This window comes from Sander lucioperca, chromosome 2 (assembly GCF_008315115.2).
Source record: "Sander lucioperca isolate FBNREF2018 chromosome 2, SLUC_FBN_1.2, whole genome shotgun sequence".
NCBI lineage: Eukaryota > Metazoa > Chordata > Actinopteri > Perciformes > Percidae > Sander > Sander lucioperca.
In genome coordinates, this window is record NC_050174.1 from 45,661,783 (window position 1) to 45,681,347 (window position 19,565).

The 19,565-nt window shown below is 40.5% G+C and overlaps 1 protein-coding gene across 2 annotated transcripts in view; it reads right to left on the reverse strand.

Annotated features, from left to right (window-relative positions):
• Window positions 1-3,178: 3,178 nt before the first annotated feature.
• Window positions 3,179-19,565, reverse strand: part of slc4a5a (solute carrier family 4 member 5a) — a 47,152-nt gene continuing 30,765 nt past the window's right edge. Inside the window, exons 16-26 of one of the 2 annotated variants that reach the window (XM_031296559.2) lie at window positions 18,703-18,737; window positions 17,589-17,780; window positions 14,927-15,040; window positions 14,136-14,297; window positions 13,223-13,401; window positions 12,962-13,034; window positions 10,850-10,918; window positions 10,017-10,190; window positions 9,237-9,434; window positions 9,076-9,134; window positions 3,179-4,214 (exon numbers count right to left, since the gene is read on the reverse strand). In XM_031296559.2, coding sequence (XP_031152419.1) covers window positions 4,049-4,214; window positions 9,076-9,134; window positions 9,237-9,434; window positions 10,017-10,190; window positions 10,850-10,918; window positions 12,962-13,034; window positions 13,223-13,401; window positions 14,136-14,297; window positions 14,927-15,040; window positions 17,589-17,780; window positions 18,703-18,737 — 1,421 coding nt within the window. In that variant the 3' untranslated portion in view covers window positions 3,179-4,048. Of the gene's footprint in view, window positions 4,215-9,075; window positions 9,135-9,236; window positions 9,435-10,016; window positions 10,191-10,849; window positions 10,919-12,961; window positions 13,035-13,222; window positions 13,402-14,135; window positions 14,298-14,926; window positions 15,041-17,588; window positions 17,781-18,702; window positions 18,765-19,565 lie in introns of both variants that reach the window. The other variant, XM_031296558.2, reaches the window with a different exon arrangement.

The window sequence follows — 19,565 nt, forward strand, 5'->3', positions numbered from 1 at the left end:
ACACACTGGCTGCGTGGCGTTTCTGCGTGGATTTTTCGATGTCTTTACACGCCAGAAACGTGTCTGACGCGGCGCTGCTGCTACTGCTAGCCTTGTCTGTACACATGTATGTTTCCCATTGATAAAATGAAATACCATGTTAACATAAACTGATTTGATTACAGCAAAGACAATGTTGGCAGTATTGATGCTAAAATAGGCTACAGAATATTTCGTTCTGTATTGACAGGTGCAATATTAGAAAATTACATTAAATTACATTTATATCCGTATTTATATCAAAACCTAGATACTTTCAAACATAAACATGTCATTTATGAATATGTATTAGTGTCAAAATGACATATAAACATCTTTTCCTATTCTATTTTGCCTGGAAACGCTTCCAACACGCTTGCGTGTCGCGTGAAAAATAGGCGTCGGTCCTATTTCTAGCATGCACGCGTTTTCGGCAAGCCACGCCTCAGACGTGCGTGTCACTCAGGCAGTGTGTAAGCTCTAACCTGTTAACATGGGAGCCGGAATATAAACGGACACGCCACGCAGCTGACACGCTCACGCCACGCATCCAGTGTGTAACCGGCCTTAGTGGCGGTCATGAGCAAAGAAGTGTAGCAATGTGCACATGCAGGGAAGAGGAAGACAGACAAACATGGCTGCGTTTCATTAGTGGTTCAACATCCCCTCGTTCAAATCCCATAAGCACTTGCCCTCGGGGGAATCCCCGCCGCCATCTTAAGTATCCTTCCAATTGTCTGAAAAACTGAAGTGAACTTGGTGAGATCAATCCTCGGAGGGCTGAGGGAGCGAGTGAACAACGATGGTCACTCCCATTGACATATATAAACTGGACCAACAGATCCCGTTGCTCAGGACGGAGACCAGTGAAGGATATTAGAAGCACTTTTCCGGTGAGCGCTGAGCGTTACTGCGCAGCCTCCAACTGAGAGAGAAGACGTAAATGTGACGTGAGCAACCTGTCTGAAAGTTGGAAGTCTTCTGGTAGCTGTGCCAAGAGAAATCTCAATCATTCCCAATCTTGCAGAGATGGAGAGCGTAGGTATATGTAAGGAGATAACATAGGCACAAGCTAATTATTGCTAACTAAAATGCTAGTTAACATTAGTAATTAAACTTAAACAGCTAATGTAAGTCGAAACTGCCTGCGAGCTTCTCCTGTACTATACGGTAATTTCTCTACTGTGCGACAGTAAGTCGCGTGGTTATGACACAATCGTTAGCCTATTTTTACAAAAACATCTGCTACGGAGCCATAACGTGAGATACAAGGTAATGGAGCCTTTTATACATTGTTGTCTTTCTTTAGAAATAAACAATGGACAAATAGAGTCTTTAAACACTTCAGATGTAAAGTTATTCGCTGTCAAAGTGGCGCCAAAATGAATGGCAGTCAATGGAATGCTAACGGGAGGTGATGGCTTGTTAGCATCAAAATGGCGCCATAGGAGCTACGTGTTCCGAGGAGAAGCTTACCCCCTTGGTCGCTCCAGAGTTGGATATCACCCACAATGCATTGCAGTTATGCATTTGGTGCATACATCCATGGTTAGGTGGCAGTGATGTACAACCACTAAAACTCCTGTTGCTGACCCCCAAAGAAGGAAAAGATGAATACTTTAAATGAATACATTTCGACCTTTTAAATTCTTATTTGTTAGCTTGATATTTTACTTAAACGTAATATAACTAATGTCATTTAATATTTACTTTATATTTTTTATTTAATAGATAGTTGTATGTGTGATTTCTTTATTTCCAACATTATCTGTAAATGCATGGAAGAAATTCTGTTTTTGCAAGATATAAGCATTAATATGATTCATCTTACAGATCACAAACTTTCTAAATCAGAAACGTATACAGCTGATTACCAGCCTCATTAAAATGAGTCTGTGGGTATTTATGATGTATAAAACTCAGTAATATTACTTTTTGTAAATAATGTTTGTATAGCGCTCTTCATACAAGAAACCGGCCTATTGTACAAAAAGGAAATTGCATGACATAAGAGGACATAAATCCACATAAAAACGGGGATAGAATGCCATAATTAATGAAAATAAGATGGAAAATAAAACACACTTGAAGCAGTAGCGCTAAGCCTACAACTGGCTGTCGAGCCGTATAGTTTGGGCTGAAAGTGAACAAGGGCAGGTGCGTTTCATTTCAATCCCCCACTCCTGCCCCGCCCATTTTTTCTCTGCCCTCAATAGGTGCATCTCACTTCCCTTATTTGATAGCTCCTGTCGGCTGAAGCCCAAGTTGTTCTTTCCCTCCTTCGTAAAGGCCATCTCAAAGCTCTTTTTTCTGCCCCGAGGAGCAAGGAGGGATCACCGAGGAGCTATAGGCGAGGAGACATTAGAGCAGCCATTTCGGAAGCCTTGCAGCTGAAAGCCGTTGCTATCTCCGCCCATACAGCTGATGAATTAATGTGACGCTTCAAAGGAAAGGACATCGCATCCCTCTAAAAACATTTCCTTGTTTCTAAGAGGTGAAGAAGGGAGGCAAGTGGAGGAACCGGGGATGCAATTTAAGGGAAGTGAGATGTACCTCAAGTGGCCTCCGTATTCTATTACGCCACACCAAGGGCTGAGGGGAAGTGAAGGAGGGCATGTTGAAACACTAATGAAACGCAGCCTGTGAGTGTTAACGATGCAGGTTTTAGACTATTCAAAAACTGAGGAACTGAATAAAGGAAAAAAATACTGTTTTTGCTTGTCAATCATTTTTATTGTTAAAATAAAAACAAAAATTATTAATTCCTCTGTCTTTTGTAGTTTTTTTTAAAATCGTAATTTAAAGTGTAACTCGGTGTGGTATGAAAAGAAAATTGTACTACATCCAGTACACTATCTTTTCCCACACTTGTTTTTATCTGTCAGTGATGTTGATTTCAGCCTGTTCATAAATCAAGAAGTCAACATTGCTAATATTAAACCAGTATAATGCGCTTGTTTTTTTGTCATATTTTTGAATGGCCAGCTGTAATCTAATGTTTTCCCGTTGACCAAAAGTGTTAGGCTTACTGTTTTTGGGAAATGTGGTAGATCAGCAATCTGGATCAAGAAGAATGGAAGTGAACAGACATTTGTGATGATGTGTATTTAACGTTTGGCGTCGCCAAGCCACTGTGTTCAACACAAGACAAACCACATGCTTTGGAGTAATGGCATTTTAATGACATAAATTACTGTATATCTGTCAATTTCTTGTTATTGTCATATGCATGAAGTGTTGTGGTGAAAGTTAATTATGTTCCGACACAGACTTTTGTGAGTAAAAGCACAAATATAAAACCTGTCCGCTACATCTTGCATAATGAATCGTTCCTTTTCAGCAACATCAAGACTTTTTGGTTGTTTCTTTTTGTTCCAGGTTAATGTGCCAATATGGAGTGTTGAACTGGAGGGAAACGGGTAAAAGGAGAGCCGGTTCTCTGGGATCAGAGGCATACTACAACATATTCAAACAAACACCAAAACACAAATATGCAAAGGCTAACATAGTAGAAGACTTTACAACCTCATGGTTAATAGTTCTGTTACTAAAATAGTACTAGTTTTCTCTTTACCTGGCTCAAAATCAAAGTCTGTACACACAGGCGGATGTAAAATTACTGTACAAGTAGGTTTTGATATTGTACTGATTTCAAGATTAGTTTGGATTTGGAGTAATTACATTAATAGTACAATATCAATATATAGCTTGTTATGTTTGTATAAAGATAAATATTTTCACATCAAATATATAATCCTATACATCACATACATATAAATATTTCCTCTTGTTATTATGGCCATTTACATCAATCAAGTAAACATTGTATACATTTGTATTTCATATATGCAGAATTTGTCAGGACTGCACCAATATAAAAAGCAGATGAAGCTAAAACTTAAACCTCCCCAACTACGTCGATTGGATCAGTCCCATTTCAGCCAGACTGTTAAGGTGTCGGTTTGCTCACAGCCGTCAGTCTGTGCCACCTTGTACTGTCTCCGCGTGTCAGACTGTTTGAGTCTCAGCTTTATAACGTGGTCTCGCTGCTCATGTCCCGAGGGTGGTGGTGGTCGATGTCCGAGTCGTAGTCCGACTCCATCTCGATCTTGACCTGGGGCACAGGGCAGGCCATCCCTCGGCCCATAGGCATGGCCGGAGACGATGGGCACGAGATCTTCAGGTGGAGGGTGATGCTGAGGAAGGGCAAGCTCCAGTTACCATACACACCCACAGCCAAAAACACTGAGGGGGGAGGCCAGGGAGGGTGGAGGAGCTCAGCCATGTGGCATCGTGACCCCAGCCAAACACTTGAGTGAAATAAGCTGCGGTAGTGGTTGTCTGTGGCCACAATGCCTCATGGGTAAGACTAGGACTGGTGACTGGGATAGCCAAAGCCTGGGAAAGGATTTATACCATGAACATGGACGTTTGTTGTGGCCCTTTACATACTATTACCCCAAGAGGGACGTGTTTAATATAGTGAGCAAAGTTAAAGCCACATTTGGAACCTAGCAGGTAGTCCATTTCCACCTTATACCATATGAACTTTATGTATTTCTTTCTAAACTATTAAGGAAGAGACTGATGAAACTCTGATGCCAAACGTGAACAGAGGACCTTTTTATTAACAAGAAGGTAATGTAACTAGTGATAAAAGAAAAAGAAAACCTACAGTATACCTCGACTTAATGACCACTTGAATATAAATGAGCAAATCCTGGGTTTCTGAACATCAATTTTCAATAGTTCACAAATTAAACTACAGTTTGTTTTGACTTGACACTATGAATTTTTCCTCTAAGTTCTTGTGCCCCCTTAGGGTCCTCCTTTAGAAATTATGGCATCTCATTCCGCTGTTATACAGACGACACACAAATGTACCTGCCTTTGAAACGGAAAGATTCAAACTCTTTGAAGCCACTGTTGACATTAAAGCTCGGATGGCATTACATTGTTTAAAGGGCAACTATTATATAGCATTTTCAGGATAATACTTACATGTTTACATGTTTTAATGTTTAAAAAAAACCACTTTATTTTTCTCATACTGCCCATGGCTGCTGCACTATTCACCCTCTGTATGAGATTGTCTGTAGGAGCGCCTGTCTCTTTAAGCCCCCCTCCCGCCAAAGCCCAGTCTGTTCTTATTGGCCAGAGTGTTCCTGGAATCTGAGCTCTGAACGTTTACTGCTGTTAGCATGTAGCTAGCTACTATAGTTAGCAGTGGGCACTAATAGAGTATAGCAGCACTTTCTACAGTCAATAATCACAGATAAAGGCTTTTTAACCAAATGCTACATAAACAGGAATGTTCAGGAGTAATGTGACCCGGAATTGGGGAGAATTTAACAACTCTGGCAGCCAAGATGACATTTTACTGCCGTTAGCATGTAGCTACATGCGACAATGTTAACACCACTACAGTAGCGTAGTAAAAACAACACTCCAGTCCTGCCTATTATTTGACGTTTTGGCCATGTTTAAGATGAAAATCCGATATAACATTGTAGATGTGTCAGAAAATATGAAAAAGCATAATCTCTCCCCTTTAAGCTTTAATAAAAGCAAAACTTAAGTCCTGATATTTGAACCAGGTTGTGCCTGTGATGCCTATCATATGGACCAGTGTTCCCTGGAGCCATATATGAAATCTACTGTTAAAAACCTGGTTGTGATAATGGACAGTAATCTTAAATTGGACAAGCAGATAAACTCTGTATAAAAATCTAGCTCTTTCAAACTAAGGCTCTTATCTAAGGTCAGCCATTTTTATCGTTTAGAAATTTTGAAAGGGTTATACATGCTTTTTTTTTATCTTTTAAAAGTAACACGCAGCTGAGAGCACATTTTCCCCGCACTAGCCTCCCTTTACTGGCTCCCTGTACATTTGAGGATTTCATTTTAAGGTTTAATTGTTTACGTACAAATCACTAAATGGACTAGCTCCAACCTATCTCTCCGACCTTTTACAACTATACGTCCCCCCAAGTTTACTCAGGTCAGCTGGTCATCAAGGCTGAAGCACAGGGGAGATTGTGCCTTTACAGTTGTAGCCCCCAAACTCTGGAATGAGTTACCCCTATATGTTAGGCTGACCCCTACATGTTTTTAAATCCTGTCTTAAAATACATGTGTATTCACAGGCTTTTAACACACTATAATAGCTGCCTGTATATTATTGTCATTTTGTCTTTTAAACTGGTCTTTGTGTGCTTACTGTTTTTTTGTTATCTTTGATTGTACAGCACTTTTTTAAATGTGCTTTATAAATAAATTTGGATTGGATTGTGTGTACTTGTGCAAATCTGTATTCAACCTTACACCTTTGGCACTGTTTAAGTCAATACATGCAACATTATTTGTTCAACGAATGACTGAATGCATAACCATATTTGGAGGCTTTATCGTTTTAAATAGCTGTATAAACAGATGGGTTTGTAAAATTTGGTGATAGAATGCATTATGGGCAGGTGAAAATCAAAGTTTTCTACATCTAAATCCATCTCTCACAACATCTCGCAAAACAAACTAATGTTAATCAATAATCAGTTACACAGTCAATTCCAAACCATGCCTCTTTCAAAGCAATGCAGACATGATGTCTGAAATTCTGAATCTCCCACAAAGGAAAAAATAAATAAACAGAGTCAAACTAAGTATTGTAGTTCAATGTCTGGCATATTGAGAAAAGGTTACCAGAAATAGCCTAGCATCAGCTGCATTTTCAATGCAAACATTTCCATTGAAAGTGCTGTAGCTCCAGGTGCGGGTAGTTCAGAGAGCAAAAAGCTAGGGTCAAGCTAAATTTCCCATGCAGGGGTGAGCATCACAGACGCATTAGCTAAAATGATTCAGCACATGGAGGAAAAAGAAACAACCAAAACAATGATGCTTGTTGCATGTGGATGGATGGATGGGTGGATGGATTATACAGTTGGACACCAAGTGGCCTACAATAAATCCTCTACATGTACTAGATTTACAACAGACTTAATATACCACACAGTATTTTTATTCATCTATTTGAATTCCATATGTGTTAATTAATCTGAACAAATAAACCTGACGATTGCCTTTGCGACACAGCAAACTATACAGCATGCATTTCAGGTCATCATCCTTCACCTCAAAGTCACAGCCTTTCATAAATCAATCAATGAATCAATAAAGAATGCTGATTTGTGTGTACAAAAGGCAGTGCAGTGCACATACTGTGAGACATTTAGCACATGACACAGGAAGAGTAGCAGCAGGATTATACAGTTAATAACATCACAATGATCTGCATTGCCTTAAAGTGCATGGAGAGGAGGCTGAGCTCAGACATGACAATGAGGGGAAACTGGACTATGAGGACAATGTAACGTGTAAATAATCTGTCAGCAATTGTGGATGCACATGTCCACCCACAAAAGTGACCATGTGAATCATTTCCATTTATTATGAAAATTGGAAAATGAACAAAGGAAGGAATAAAAAAGTTTTATAGGGCAATCATGTGTTAAAGGCTGTGTAATAAAACAATTAATGAATTAGGAAGTTAAACAATACAGTTCACAAAACCATAGATTTTTATGGGGAAAAGCATCATAATATAATGCAATGCAACACCATGTCAAAATAGGGGCTTATACGGACTACTTTCATGCTACTGTGTGTCCTTCGGTATTTGTGTTTGCTGTGATCATTTATACATCTGAAGCTTTTGATAAGTGTGTATAGACATATTTTTATAGGGTCAGTTCACCCAAATTACAAAAAACATTACAACTTACTTGCATTGGTAGTTTGATTTTGAGAACTTCTTTCTATCAAAGAAATAGTCACATTGAGATTTATTTAGTGTGAAATGTGTTTTGTGGATTATATAGTATATCAGGGAGGGACAATGTTACTGGAGAGAGCTGCTGCTACTCTTTTTTAACACATTTTTTCATTGCTGAGAGCACCACAAACAAAATGTCATCACCTCCATTGTTTTGCAGGGAGGCATAAAGAGGCAGACGTCTCAAAACCTGGACAAATAAAGTGAAGTCTGTGAGTTTGTTCAGACAGTCAATTCGAGGCTGCTGCTACACTCACATGGCATACTCTTCAAACTGCAACATGTATCTAAAGCATCCTTTTAGCCATGGTGGTGTACTTAAGCCATGGGTGCTCTGCTCACTGTTTTGCTGCCATGCCTGCTGCCACACTGCTCACTTGAAAGCTATGCTGTCGCTTGCTGTGGCATTTTTATAAGCCTCACCTCAACAACAGCATCCACCTGTAGGCTCTGAGTCTACACAGACCTCCAAAGGGGAAGTTATAATTGCTGAGCTCCACTCCCTGCTTGCTGTGTCTTCGTGGGGAGTGATTTAGTCAGAGCCTAGATGCTAAATATTTATACATATTATACATTAACATAATATTCTAATCTAATCTAACATGAGTTGGTTGACTGAGCTATAACTCACTCAATGGCTATGTACCACTAGAAGTAAGGGAGAAAATAGATTTTCTTTTTGTAATTTGTGTTAACTGACCCTTTCATTTGTGCACATTTACTTTGTATGACAAAATGTTCCCATGCACACAGGATCATGCTAGGTATCTGTCTGTGTAATAGAGCAGTGCTTCCCAAACTTTTCTTTACATGAAGGACCCCTAAACTGACACAAATTAGACCACGGACCCCCGTATCAGGGTCCCCCATCTAATTGTAGGATTTTTGCTTTTAGATGTTTTATTACAGAAAGTGTATCAAACCAATGACCAAAATAGTCATACATTCTGCCATTGTGTTAGTTATGGATGGAATTATCGTGAATATAATTGATCACCCTTTTTGCTGGAACCTTCTCAAGAACCCCTGGGGGTCCCCGGACCCCACTTTGTGAACCACTGTAATAGAGGGTGTGGGTGTGTGTGTGTGTGTGTGTGTGTGTGTGCGTGCGTGCGTGTTAAAGAGCGCTGTGTGTGGCAGCAGACTGGCAGTACGCTCCCCACTCAGACTCTGCAACATCAGGATTGACGAGATCTTTGTAGGGGATGTGCAGTTTGAGGACACAGTACCTGCGATCCAAATCTGAATCTAGGCTGGGGGAGTGGTTGGAGTAGGCGCGCCACTTGTCCTGCAAACAAGCACAAGCACACAATAGAGACCCAGATCATCAAAAATCTTGTGTCATGATCCATCATTCCTGCAGGGGGCAGCAGAAGCCGGAGTTTCTCACCTCCTCATCGCTGTCGTCTGGTTTGGGCTTCTTCTTCTTCTCCTTCTCTCTCTCCTTGTCTTTTTCCTTCTCCTTCCCCTTCTTTTTATCGTCGACCTTCTTCTTCTCTTTCTCAGGAAGGAGGTCGTCCATCCAGGCCAGGTCGTGCTGGGAGAAGACCATGTCCAGCATCTTTCGGATGACCATCAGACCCAGAATCTGAAGGGTTCAACACAGAGATCCACAGATACACAAGCCTCATTTTAACTCCCATTAACATTCATCTCACATCCGAGTCATGGTCTGAACATGATTTAAGTTGATGGCATTTGTAAATGACATTAATATGTATCACGGATAAACACAGTGAAATCAGATCACTTCCCCTCTCAACATTTACGCTCTTTAAAATTGACATTAAACCTCTGTCATGTTTCTTTACATTCACTGACATCCGAAAAATCAATTTTGATATGGATTGAAAATGCTAGTTGTATTTGTACAGGAAAGATTATTTCAGTTTCTGTTGTTTCTATCCGTGGACTGGATATGCATTGTTTCAGCAACAGCACATGTCGGACCACCTCTGGAGCATCTTCAAAGCATCCTGGATGCTTGGATAGAACCTTGATTTCATGTGTTTTGCTACCAAATTAAATAAAATGATCTGATCTTAGAGGATGCATGTTAAAACCTTGTGTTAAAAGCAAAACAGCTGCCTCTCTTCCGCCATCCGCGACACAACAACACAGGTTTCATCAAAAGCTGTGCTTTTCCAAATGTGAGCATTTCATCACATACCATAACGGGGAAGACGATGGCCAAGAAAGTGGATTTGAGGGTCCAGAGCACAGCCAGACATGCGATCTGGACCAGCGTGAACAGGTGTACCTTCCTCAGAGGAACATGACGGAGGTAGGCGTAGTCGGGCTGGTGCTTGGACGGCATCATGTACAACTTAATCCTGTCCCAGAACTGTGGACGACGATGAGACAAAGGGGCAAATGGAAGAGAAGAGCAACATGTCTGAGTAGCACAGGTTACTAACATGCAGATCTCCATGAATGATTAATCCCAATGTATTTAGGGGGATTTGTATGCGTCACAGCTCAGCTTGCCTGTGGGGTGAGTTGGAGGAAAGTTACTGAGGAGCACCTGCTCTAGTATCGACTCACGGAGCCCCAAGTTATAGGTTTTCAGACTCATTTAGATGAGATGAGTGAATCTAAATGCATCTGTAAAGTTATTATTCTAGATTTTGGTTATTATAATGAAACACCTGGCCTTTAGAAGCAGACACTGACACATCCAGTACAGCCACCCACAGGTACAGTTTATGTATTCAGCCCAGGGTTTAACATCTTTTGTTTCTCTATTCCATGTAATATGCATTTTTACAAAATTTGGGAGCTTATAGCAAATTTTCCATTTTATTTCCCATGTTATTCTGTTGTCTCTGCTATCTGTAAGGACACTATGGATTATGTCTGTATGCCTGCTTGCTTGTTTGTTTACTTGGCAGCTTTAAATAAACCGCTTCCCGCCTGCTGTCAGTAATGCAATAAGTGAGATGTCCAGCTGCAATAACTCAATTTATCATGACAAACAACATCAAAAGCTGGCACACAGCATACCTGGATTCCACTGAGGGAAGCTACGCCCATGTAGAGGAAGACACCATACAGCACGGGCATGGGGATGAACTACAAGCAGCAGGAAGGCCAGAAAACATGTTATTACAGTCACAGTTTAGAGTTCGCAACATCGCAACGTTTAAGTTCTTAGATTGCTAACATATACAGTGAAGTATGGAGTCCCAATGTGCTCAATATCAAATAAATAAACAATATGGACAAAATGATCATCCAATGAATACATTGTAAAACATATATAAATGAACCAAATTATGTTAAGTGTTAAATTATTTTTTCATTTCATCATAGAATTGTTTTATTTCAAAATGTTATTTTTCAAGTCAGTTTTTATGTCACATTGGCATTTTTCTCATTTCATGTTGATTTTTTTTTCATAATGTTGCTTCTCATTGTCAACTTGCCAATCCCATGTCCATATTAAAGGGGTGATAGGATGATTATATAGGGTATTTCACACTGTTCCTTAAGGTCTCCTAATAGGGTATGTAACATTGGTTGGGCTGAAAATGGCCCGGGTGCTGTTCTATGCGCACTAATGCAACCCTGTGAATTAGCCCTAGAACGAAACAAGAGGTTTTCTCCATTATATGGTATGAGCTGCGCGCTGATTGGTTGGTTTACAACGAACGAAGCACACGCACACAGCTCCTCCCCTCTGTGCACACCGCGTCTCCATATCCCCCCCTCCCCGCCATCACACACACACACACACACACACACACACACTGCACCACAATCCCTTTTATTCTCAGCGGATAGACTTCCAAACCGGCCGCTGCTGCCAGTACAGACATGCCCAGATATAACCGGCCGCGTGCAGCACAGCAGGAATGAATCACAACTCACGCTGTAGCTAGTTCAGTGTCTCTGCCCGGGGACATTTAGCGGAGAGTTAAGCCCACAGGCAAACGGACAGAGTTGTAACTACTATGTTCTTATCATGTCTCGTCCTGGTGGCTCAACAGCCCCTTGTTCCCCGAGGATCCATGTTGGGAACAAAAAGAAAAGTCAAGGTACCGTGAACCGCCGCCGTCAGGCAGCTCCACAGGAGCTCCAGCAGCACACAGCCCGTTGCAAGTCCTCTGCGCCGCCGCGTTAGATCCACAAGTCCTGCTCCATTGTCCGATATCTACTCGTTCTAAACACTTTTCTCTTGGCCAGTATTCCGTGGTACAGCCTGGAACACTGCATTTACGACCGTGGTTCATTTTCAATATCCATGAAAAACTTCCAAACACAGCGCAGCTTGCAGTTAAACTGTATGTGTGAGATCTACGTGACCTACATTCCGAACACCAGCTGGTCTCAGACCAGTGGTCTGTAGCTATATCAATTTTGGGGCATAACAAAGGTACAGACCAGAGCCAATTAAGGTACAGCCACCGAGTTGACGTCAACTATTAGCTTCATTCAGATTCGCCAGTTTTCAGCAGCAGTTTCAAATTGTGAGATTTGCATAGGAAAGAGGTGTTAATGGGACGTTGAGGTTCTATATATGCCTATTTTACCCACCGAACTGTCGTTATTCAACTGTGACGAGGTAAACTCGGTTTCACCCCTTTAAGCTAGCAAGCTCAACGAATGCAACAAAATTAAGCCAGTTAGCTAGAGCAACAACATTGCCAAGTTTCATTTTAATCATTTTATTTAGAAAAATATTTGTTCCTTAATTTATATATTTTAGCCTATCTATTTATATGATTATTTTCTATCTCATAGTCTTATTTATTTAATTCTGAACACTTTGGGGATCTGTAGTTTAATGAACTGTATTAGCTGATTCTTGGTATGGACATTCACTTCGGTACATTGGTCAGAATGCATTTGACAGGACCCCAGTATAAGTTCAACTTGACCACTAGTAAGAAAACGACCACTAATATATGTTATATTGTTGGGAAAGCATTTGTTCAGGTCTTACTGTAATTCTGTCATTCTTAAGCGTGAGTAACCTATATTTAGATGGCTTTGTTCTCTATTACAACCACGCTTCAAGCAATAGGAAACATCACACAGAACAAAGCCGTGTATTGTTCATGCTGGACAAAAAAACTGAACTAACACGTGAATTATCCACCGTACACTTCATACCTTAAGTATTGGAGCGAGGAAGATGGAAACTCCGGTGAGGGCAAACACCAAAATGCCAGTCATTCTTTGTTCTCTGTATATTGGACATTGTTAAAATATACACAAGTAATTGTCAAGTCAATTTCACAAGGCTTCTCACTATTTCAACTACAAAGGAAGCCATGTGTGCCTCTCATAGTGTGATATTGCCAGTGGCAGCCTGAAGGGATTAAGTTGATGTTTTCTTTTTATTTCTGTCTTTTTATCTTATTGTTAACCAACCTGACCCCGAGGAACTGAGGTTGCTCTCCGGGAGCGCTTGACTCACTCTCCATCTTCAGAGAGTCGATGTGGGCAATGGAGATGACGGTGGCAGCGACGTACCAGGGCAGGCCCATGAAGGAGCAGACGGCCATCAGGACGCCCACCCAGAACAGGTCCAGGTGGTAGCCACAGCCTTTCTGCCAGGGAAATTTGTTTAGATTTGTTGTTTGAATGTTACTCTGGCAGTGATGTTTGTTTGTTTTTCTTAAGAAATACATTTATTGATGAATGGATTTAATCAAACAAAGTGCAATATATCAGAGGTGGCAACATTCAATAATACCATTTTAAAATCATTATGAAAAAGATTATTGTATCATCAATAAATATGCCCTAAGTAAGTACATTTACTCAAGCACTGTACCTAAGTACAAATTTGAGGTACTTGTACTTGAAGTCTGTTCTTTTCATGCCACTTTCTACTTCTACTCCACTACATTTTCAGAGAGAAATTTTGTACTTTTTACTCCACTACATTCGTCTGACAGCTTTAGTTACTAGTTACTTTACAAATATTTTTTTGCACACAAAACACATGCAGTTTATACAATAATATGATGTTTTATTATAAATTAAACTACCCAACAATATACGGGCCTACAAGTCCAGCTGAAATAAGTATCTGATTAAACCCTGACTTAATTGACAGAACTGTTTGGATCGTTTCCAGTTTCTAAAATGTGAGGATTTTTCTGCATTGAGTACTTTTACTTTTAATAATTTAAGTGCATTTTCCTGATGATACTTACATACTTTTATTTAAGTAACATTTTCAATGCAGGACTTTTACTGTAACAGAGTATTTACAGTGTGGTATTAGTACTTTTACTTAAGTAAAGGATTTGAATACTTCTTCCACCATTGGTCCTACCTTGAGTTTGTTTTCCTTGCGGTTAACAATGACGGCGCTGATCTGCTGGTCCATGAAAATGAGGATAGTGACAAGGAGGGCAGGGACAGCGCTGGCCAGGTAAATCCACCACGGGTTCTTACCAAATGGCATCACCAGCCAGCCACGATCCGGCCGAGTTGGCTAGTGGGAGATGAGAGGCCACTTTATTTCCACAACTGAGCAGTCCAATTCCACTGAGGTACATGAACATTTTAGACAGAAATCTGTATCTATAATGGAATCGTTAAACATTTTGGGACAGACACTTCATTACTTTCTTGCAGAAAACTAGATGAGAAGATGGGAAGTTACTGCTCCCAACCAAGAAAATTGTGCAGCAATAGCCCCTCTTAAAACCACAGGCTTGACACTTATAAGTAGACTTTTTTTTATTTTGTACCTTTGGAAGGAGCCTGGAAAGATGTTTCTACCTGTTTCCTGTGTTTGTGCGATGCTAAGATAGACTAACTGTCTCCTGGCTCAATCTTCATATTTAATGGATAAGAGTGGTATTAATGTTCTTATCCAATTCTCAGAAAAGAGAGCAAATACGTGTATTTCCCAAAAGTGTTAACCTATTTCTTTATAGCATGGATGATCCAGTTTGGGAAAGCATTTGTTTGTCAACCAAAAAAATTAAATGACTGTGATTTGGTTTAGCTTGTGATGTCAAAAACTGAGAGCAGCTAATTTATTCATCTTATTATTTTAGAAAAGCTAATTTAATCTTAATTTGAAAAGAGTTTGAAAAAAAACTTGCTGTAGCCTACCTTAAATTCTGTGGGGACGATTAACTTGGGAGTTTTGAGTCCCATCAACATATCAAGCCCCACAAACGTCATGATGGACATGAAGATAGAGAAGTCACTGATGAGTTTCCTCAACTGGTGCCACAGACAGAGGGAAACATAAATGAGAAGGAAAAAAACAAACATCAGACAAGATCTGATAGTAGGCAACTTATATATATTGAAAAAGCTGAGCTGGTACTGGCTTCACTCGAGTCAAAGTATCATCATTGTGTCTGAAAAAAGAAGGGAACAGCTTTGTTTGTCTGTTTGACTATTCACTTCCTGTTAGATATCAGACACAGGACAGATGACATGTTGGGCCTGAGGGTATTGTACCAACATGGCTCGACAATCAAAAACAGGTCACTGTGCTGCTTAAAAGTACATTCATTTACGAAAGGGACATTCAGTTGGCCATCTGCCTGAAAAAGTGCCACATAGTCTAAAAATGAGCTTGGTACACATTGTTTTATACATAGTTTCTCTGACTAAAAAGTGAAAAGTCATTGTACACCCTTTAAAAACACTTAAAAACACTTTTGGAAACTTACTTCAAAACTTTGACACATGTTGCACTGTTGTTTTCATTATTGTGTACGTTTGGTACATCAGTTTTCATTATGTGTTCACTATCTGCATTTAAATTAACCTTAAGGTACCCTGTCTGCGGAGTTTTTGGCAACTAGAGAGGCTGTTGAGATATGTTTTTAGAAAAGTGTTCTTGTTTAGTTTGCCTGTCTGTAAGTCCATCTGTCTGGCTTTGTGGAACAATAACAAAGAAGTCACCCGCAGCACGCTAACGTATAGAAGTAAACATGGAGAAGGCCACTGCGTACTATCATTCGACATACTTTTGTGTGACTAAACTAGGGCTGACCCCTGAATGCGACATGGTCAATATTAATAAACTGTTATAAAACTAAGCAAACACAATAAAGTTTGAAAAAAAACTAAGTAAAAAAAACCAAAAAAAAACTAAGCGCCCGCTGTGTGCAGCTGCGGCCACGGAGCTCAGGGCCACGTTCAGCAACGCGTTTTTTAAAACTGAAACAGGGGTGCATTGAACTCCCTGTTGCGTACGCAAGCGCTCTGCCTTTTTATTACCACGATTTTACAGACAGGTTTCTGCTGATTGGGTATCACCTGTGACACAGCCAAAAGACAAAAAGACAAGACTAAAATCTATTTTTGTTGCCTTACACCTTGTCTTCCCCTGCCTCTCTCTCAAACACAGACACTGTACTTGGTTACCGTTTTAATATCACCCCCTGTCTAATATTCTCTTTATTTCTGTTTATTTCCATGATCGCCTATCTATGGACTGCTTCGCTTTAGCAAGATGTTTTTTTAGCAACTAACTTCATGTTAAACCATTTATTCTTTATTTCTGACTCAGAGCACAGCTCTAATTGCATGTCATTGGCAGCTGCAGTAATATTTTCTCATAGTTTCAGGTCCCTTTATATCACTACTGACACTGCTAAATGGGTTATGTTTTTGTCTGCTGAGATTTGACAGCAGGGCTTGAACCTCTGAGGTTTCTTTTTTACTATTTGGAAACCTTTTTTAAATAAAACTTGCCCACAAAATGGAGCAGAACAGGTACCATTATAAAGCGATTTGGGGCATTGATTATACTAACGATCAAGTCCTCATGAACAGGTGGCTTGAAATGAGCAACATACTACACGTTTGTGTAGTCAAGAGTTTAGTGAGTCCAACTTGGAACACTCAAGTGTGATTTAGGATAAGAATACAAAAAAGTTCTTGCATTAGCCCCAATTAGTTTTGGTGAGAAACGCTAAATGTAGGCATACCTTTTGTTTGTTTACACAAAGGCTACGTTCACACCGCAAGATTTTTTTGCTCAGATCCGATTTTTTGTTAGGCTGTTCACATTACCTTTTAAAATGTGGCCTATATCAGATTCCAGTGTGAACTGTTTGCGGTTTTGAACTGACCCGCATGCGCAAAAGAACAATAACAATGACATCAGACACAGCGCGCTGTTGCACTAAAGTTAGGGAGGTTATGGAGGTCTGTGTGACCGGACGACTGATTGCACGTCACCTCGAGGGACCGGGACCCCACCTCAGCCAGCGTGCGCTAGCCCTCACTTTCATTGCGCCACGGGGCGACCCACCTTTTTTATGTGAGCCGATCCCCGACATGACGTGGTTAGGGCGCACTGAGGACAGTCCACCCAGGTTGACAGCTGCACCGGGAGCAGGGGGCCCTGCCCCTCCCCGTGGGGAGAGAGGGCGCAGCAAGGGTTATTGAGGTAAAAGTCACATCAAATCCGCCTTGGTTGTTCACACTGCGGCCGCATTGAAAAAAATCAGATCTGGGTCTGATTCAGGACCACATATGGAAGTGGCCTGAATCTGATTTGAAAAAATCTGATCTGGGCTAGATTTGAGTGTTCACATTACTTCTGAAGAAGTCTGACCTGGTCACTTGACCCCAAAAAAAAAAAAAAAAATCGGATTTGGGCCACTTTTGCCTGCAGTCTGAACGTAGCCAAAGGCTCCTCGGGGAACCTTTGAATTTAACTGGATTGCACTTATTCCTCAAAGTATTTTGTAACTTTTTTTGTTGATTAAATAAGATACACAGATAGATTGACAGATAGTTTTGTCACCTTAGTGGGGAAGTAGCGGCTGAACTTGAACTTCTTGAGGGTTACAGTCATGGAATAGGTGCCGAAGAAGAGGATGAAGGACATGAGGGCCAGATCAGGGACGAACTTGCATGAGTTTCCCACCAGAGAGCCTCCGTACTTCAGACACTCCTTTTTGCTCAGCTGGCTCCAGTCCAGACCTGTCACATTTAACTGGGATGGTGGGTGCCAGTGTTGGGGAGACAGGAGAGGATGAAGAAGAGTGAAATATTTTGACACAGACATAATGTATACCCTTTTTACCAACAAAATTTTCATCTATGAGCATTTTTTTAGGGTAAACCTGCTAAAAATAGCCGATAGATTCCTCTCCCAATGCCAAAAGAAAGGTGTGCCTATCTGTCTTTTTTCTGCCGCATTAACCTTTCCTGCTACAGCTTTCCAACACAGTGCACAAAACTGCAAACTCTCCTGTACATTTACTTGGTATCTTCGCTAATAAACTTAAACTCTCCTCGGCTCAGACCGATCGCTCTGCATTCACCATCACTCGAACCCCCACACACTCCCCAGACACCGCCACACAAACACACACTAAGCACTGGCTCTGCTATTCTCCAAAAGAGATACGCTACTCTTGTTTCTATGTTTCCATCACTGCCGATCAGAGCTGGAGCCGATAAATACCCGTGCCTACTGCAGAGTCATTTGTCCCGGGAGAGAATGCCGATTGTAACCTTTCCCACTGCAGACAAAAGCCAGATGTTAGTGGGTGTTAGTGGGTTTTTTTGGCCAGTGGGAAAGGGGTAGTAGAGGAAAATGTAAACATAGACAGAGTGGCGTCACAGATGTGAAGTTATAATCCAGAGTCAGAGAGGATGATGGGATAGATCTGAGAAACAAACAAAGGAGAGAAAGAGGAGAGCAAAGCGAGGGCGGCGTTCATACCTGGGTTGGCTGTAAACAAAACATGTTGTTGTTTTCTAACAATGCTGTCATTTGGGCTTTAAAACACCCCCTGTAGTTCATTCGGCGAAATGTTTCTGACCTTTTCATAAAACATTCAGCTTGAAAGACAATGCACTAAAATAGGCAAAAAATGAACAAGAAAAATGGAATGAAAACAAGCACTTACCCCAGAGACACTAGAGCTGTTATCTGGCATTGGAGCTAAATCATTGAAGATCATTGCAGTCACTGTTTATGAATGGGAGAGAGACGGGCAGAGACAGGGGGGTATGAGATAGAAAATGAAGAGGGGGGTGAACATAATGAGAATCCAGCAGCTGGACATTGCAGAGAGCACTCCGAGGCCCATGCAGACAAACAAAAAGGTACTCACTTGCAAGAGACAGCAGCCAAATTGTTTTGTGCAAGGCGAAAACAAACAAGAGACAAATCAGTTACAGAAATCAATGTCAGCAGAAATTACTGTAAATCACTGCCAATTTCAAAAATGGTTAAGAGATTAGTAGAGTAATTGGCACATCTTAACAATTTTCAGAAGAATAGTTGAAGTTGTTAATCATCATAGATAGCAACAGCCCAATCGATACAGGTTACAGATATTTAATATATTTGAGATATTGGAGTGTTTAAAAAAATTGGACAGCAATATATACAATACACAACTTATCTTTTACAAAAACATTTAAGATAAAAAAAAAAGTAAAAGGACCCTCTATTTGGCAATATCGTATGTCTGCAATAAGCCAATAGCAGCCGATACATATTGGCCTGGACAATTTAGCACTCAGCCTTGAACAGTAACCACAGATAAAAGCAAAAACTCAATGATACCTTTAGAAACAACTAACTAACTAGAAAAATTCACGTTTTTCTTTAATCTGACACGACCTAACCTTACTTATTGGTTGCCTAAAATGGCTGTAAGACACACCTGTTTGAGATATAGGCTAATCAAAGTTACCTCAAAGTTATGCGGCACTAAAGCTGCGAGCAGGAATCATTTTTACAGCTCAATAATGCAACAACATC